The sequence below is a fragment of the Tripterygium wilfordii genome, chromosome 23, assembly GCF_013401445.1.
Source record: "Tripterygium wilfordii isolate XIE 37 chromosome 23, ASM1340144v1, whole genome shotgun sequence".
Classification (NCBI taxonomy): Eukaryota; Viridiplantae; Streptophyta; class Magnoliopsida; order Celastrales; family Celastraceae; genus Tripterygium; species Tripterygium wilfordii.
This window is the reverse complement of record NC_052254.1, coordinates 5,999,877-6,004,453: the sequence shown is the minus strand read 5'-3', so window position 1 is coordinate 6,004,453 and position 4,577 is coordinate 5,999,877. Positions and strand designations below refer to the sequence as shown.

The following is a 4,577-nucleotide window of genomic DNA, read 5'->3' as shown; positions in this document are numbered from 1 at the left end:
CCCTTGAAGGGAAGAGCCACATACTGGTTTTCTAAAAATAAGCTTAATAAGAGAGAGCAAGTTAATGGGTAACTGAGACAGGTTTGGATTATCTATACGATCGAGTTGGGCTGTTGTATCCCAGAGGAGTCGAGCCAAAAAAATCCTGGTGCACCTGTTCTAAACCAAAGAACTACAGAGGGCTTGAATCTCCTTGAAGAGAGCAAGAGACTTGTGCCTCAATCACCTACATCGAATTTCTTTTTCTGTATTTTTCTATTATTTTTGTACTCCTACACCATCATTATTTAATAGCAGTTACCCATTGAGTTTGCTCTTAATAAAGCCTGGACAGTTATCACCAATGGAAACTCATGTTGGAGAATCAAGGGCACTGATTTTGGGAGGACTAAAAAAATATAGAAGCTGGGTCTGTTTGGATAGGATGATGAATAAAAACATTTGAGTTGATTTATTCTTGTTTTGGAGACTGGAGAGTAGCCATTCTCGAATTTGGCTTTGCATTTATCCGTCCCGTTCATTTCATTACTATTTCTTACTGTAATCAGTTGGGAAAAACCAATAAAGACAATAGGATAATAAAAAGGATAATGTTTGAAACCCCCAAAAATTGACCCCCAAAAGACCCCCATTTAATGTGGAGTGTTGGATGTGAAGTGGGACCTACATGTGTATTTTTAATCAATGGATATTTTAATGCCACATAGATTTGGGGGACTTTTGGGGGTCAAATTTTGGGGGTCTCTAGCATTGTCCTAATAAAAACTCCATTCTATTGTTGAGTTGCTCAAGCTCTGTAATAAAATTGTCTTAGCAGAACAGAGTAGAGCTATCTCTGGTAGTGCATTAGAGGTGAAATTACTAGTTTTGCTACATCAACGAATCACAAAATCTCATTTTTCATTTTTGAATTCAACCACATTAGAATTTCGAAAAAATTAAATCTCTCAAATTAACAAAAGAACATTGATCATCAAAAATCGAAAAGGCAAACATATGTATCATCTTACGAACGAAAAAACCCTAGCTTATTTTACCTGGAACACGAAGATTCTGGATTGGTGAAGTAAAACAATTTGGTAGATCACTAATCCAATCCTACTGATTCATGACAATCACCAAGAACAAGTGATCTCCGTCGTCATCTCCATCATCATCGACTGCGCTCTCGGCCGGATTGAATTTTGGATTACTTAATTGACCAAAGTCGGATTGATTTAAATCCGAACAAGTAAATCGGACAATAACTTAATCCGATTTAGGGTCCAAACAAGTAAATCGGATAAGATTTATGTGTTTGGATCCGAATCTGATTTTAAATCGGACAAAAATTTTGTGTTTAGACCTATGTTTCAGACATTTAACTTATGTCCAAACTTGGTTTAATCCAAGTCGGACAAATTCAATCATCCATTGTTTTTATCAAATTCATCAACAGGTCCAGTGACACACCGCCTTGGGCGCCTCCGCATGTGGTTAGTAAATCTACTTACTGCTCTATCTGATCAAAGCATGTATTATCGGCTTGCTTCTGGAGCATGTTCTGAAAGAAACCTTCAGATTCTTCTTATATACGAGAGCGGGAGTGGCGAAGTTTGTTTATCATCAATCATCAATTTATATATGTAAAACGGAGGACCAAATCTCTTTACCCGTGAATTGCGGAGAAGACCACAGAGGAAGTGAAAATGCTCACCTGTGAAGTACGGAGTACAACAATTTATATTATATATTATATATGCTTACTGATATAATATGAAGAATTGTGGCTTGTTGACATAAGAAGCAATAATAAATAATAAATACAGTTAAAAACATTATAATAATTACTTTAAACCCATCATGTGATCAACTAATTAAATGTGCATAAATACTATTAGGAACAACAAAAAGTGATAAAAAAAAAGAAGGTAAAATAATGAAAAGTAACGGCTAAGTAATTGAAAAATCATAATCATAATAATATAATTAAGATAAGTGTATTACAAAATACTGAAGTGTTTTAGAAGTTGTCACATCTTCTTCTGTATGGCTCAAACTTTTGCCACATATAATAAAATAAAATAAAATAAAATAAAATAGAAGTTGTGTTAAGAAAGGCTTTCAATCATCACGCCTTTTCCGTCTCATGTGATCAACCATATGTTACAATTCAATAATGACATGTTATAACAGTGCTATTATCTTGCTATTGAATGTACTCGCGTTATAATTAAAATATTTGTGAAGTGTATTGCACTTCAAACTTGACCACTTTTAAAAATCTTTTAGTTTTATCTTTTAGTCGCGTGAATAAATGGGAACACATATTTTCGCTTTGTTGACGCTATTGAGTACTCAGATTTAGAATGCGATTCATGATTTGTCAATTTATTACTATGCATAAAATGTTGCTCATATACATATTCTTGGTGACCTTTGTCACTTTGGAGAAAAAAACAACGCAAACAAGAATTGCTAAACCCTGAGCTTATTTTTTCCTTATGCATCAAATTTATCGCTCCCTCTTAGAAAATTATTTCTTAGCATATTAAGAAAAATGTATTGTACTTATTTGTTCATCTTACAATTATCTTCATTTTCTACAATTTAAGCTCTGTTGTTCATCATGGTAACAAAGTATCAAAAATATTTATTTTTCAAATTAATTATGTATCGAGCGAAGCGCGAACATGTAACTAGTTTCAATTAATTATGGTACCTTTACTGTTGAGTTAGGATGTCCATTCTATGAAAAAGGGGTAAGTGGCGTCGGACTCTCAATTAATTTATCAAAACAGCGCTATCATTTCTCTCATTGATTTGACTACCGGAGAAGCATAATCTTTTCATAACGTTCCTACGCGCTAAACCCATTTGCTCACCGTAAAGGCAAGGAGAAGGATACACCTCTTTTCTTGCTTTGCCACTTGGAGGGCTGCCAGTGAAGGTTAGGGGAATTAAGACTCGTTTCACAAGCGAAACAACTCTCTTTTCTTACTTGTCCATATATCTAAACCAGACAATATTTTACCACCCCTATTAGTGACCTCTCTCTCGGTTCTTAGCGACTGTAGATAACCGTCTATTTTATCCCTTTAATTTTGTTTTTTACTTTTTAATTAATTAATTTATTTATTTTTCCTTAATATTACTGAAATTAAGTAATTCCAAATCTCGCACACGCTTTCCAAGTTTGATCCGTCAAAAGTCCGACGCGAACCGTAATTGACCGCACGTTACCGAGTCAACTACACGTTTCATGAAATACCAAAGCTACCCCCAAATTTCTCGGGGCTTATTCCGTTTTCACGAGGGCGATTTCGTCAAAATAAAATTCAGAACCAGTACCTAATACCGCGTAAAGGTTGTTGCATGGAAATTTCCAATCAATAAACTGAGCCGTATAAATAGTGTCCTCCTCCTCCCCTCTTTTAAATTGATTTCGATTGTTTTTGGGGAGTTAAACGAAAAACGCTCCAGTTTGATTATCTAAAATTAAGATCTAGAGAGAGAGAATAGAACCAGTGAAAGGGAGAAGATTATGGGGGAGGGGGATTGCAGGCCTTTGGGGTTCTTGATTGGCCTTCCGTTTGCTCTTGTGGCTCTGGTTTTGTCTCTTGTTGGTGCTGTTATTTGGGTTATTGGGTAAGTTCAATTTCTCCTTTTCTGTCTCTCTATATCCCACATTTCCTTTAAAATTGTGCCAATTGGGTTTGATTGGATGAGTTCAATTTCTCCTTTTTTTCCCTCTCTATCCCACATTTCCCTTAAAATTGTGCCAATTGGGTTGATTTTCTTTTTCTTGTTTGGGTTATTGGGTGAGTTCAATTTCTCCTTCTCTCTCTATATCCTACATTTCCCTTGAATATTTGCCAATTGGGTTTTTTTTTTTCCTTGTTTAATCAATTGGCATAAAAAAAAAGAGGCTATGTTAACTTTGATTTCGGATCTACCTTTTATGGGTTTGTGTTGTTTAATTTATTTATTATTTCTCACATTTAATATTTAATTAATTGTTGAATTAAAAATATTGATGCAGGACTGTGTTGAGTTGTCTATGCCCTTGCTGCATTTGTTTTGCTGGACTTGCAAATTTGGCGATGAGTCTCATCAAGCTTCCTGTTAAGATAATTAGGTGGTTCATTGATTGTATTCCTTGTTAGTTAATTAATTAAATTAACTTTGTGTTACTAATTAATTTTTTGATTAGTTTGTGATGAGAATTTGAGATTGGTTAGTTGTTATTCTCTTTTTCCATTAATGCTTGTAATTGTTGAAATTTTTTTGATTCAAGTGATTGAGTAATGTTGATCCCAATAAAGAGCCACGTTATTACTTTCTTTTTGCTCCAATTTTTGTTTGAATTAACTAATAAGAGATTCTACAAGATCATGTTTGAATTTGAAATACATCTCATATGATATAATCAACAACTTCTTAATCAATAAATAGTTTACGCGATCAATTTTCCAAACATTGATTATCGATCCTCGCACTATAATACAGGAGATGTTAGAACATGAAAATATCCCAAATCGCTTGCAGAGTACAAAGTTGTGGCTCAATACCTCAATATTGGAGGCAACTTTCAAAGA

The 4,577-nt window shown here is 34.3% G+C and overlaps 1 protein-coding gene across 1 annotated transcript; it reads left to right on the top strand.

Annotated features, from left to right (window-relative positions):
* The first annotated feature begins 3,406 nt into the window (after nucleotides 1-3,406).
* On the top strand, nucleotides 3,407-4,322 carry LOC119993595 (signaling peptide TAXIMIN 2-like). Its single transcript, XM_038840786.1, has 2 exons — nucleotides 3,407-3,627; nucleotides 4,022-4,322. Exons 1-2 carry the CDS (start codon nucleotides 3,524-3,526, stop codon nucleotides 4,143-4,145), a joined length of 228 nt encoding a protein of 75 aa, XP_038696714.1. The 5' UTR covers nucleotides 3,407-3,523; the 3' UTR covers nucleotides 4,146-4,322.
* Nucleotides 4,323-4,577: the final 255 nt, after the last annotated feature.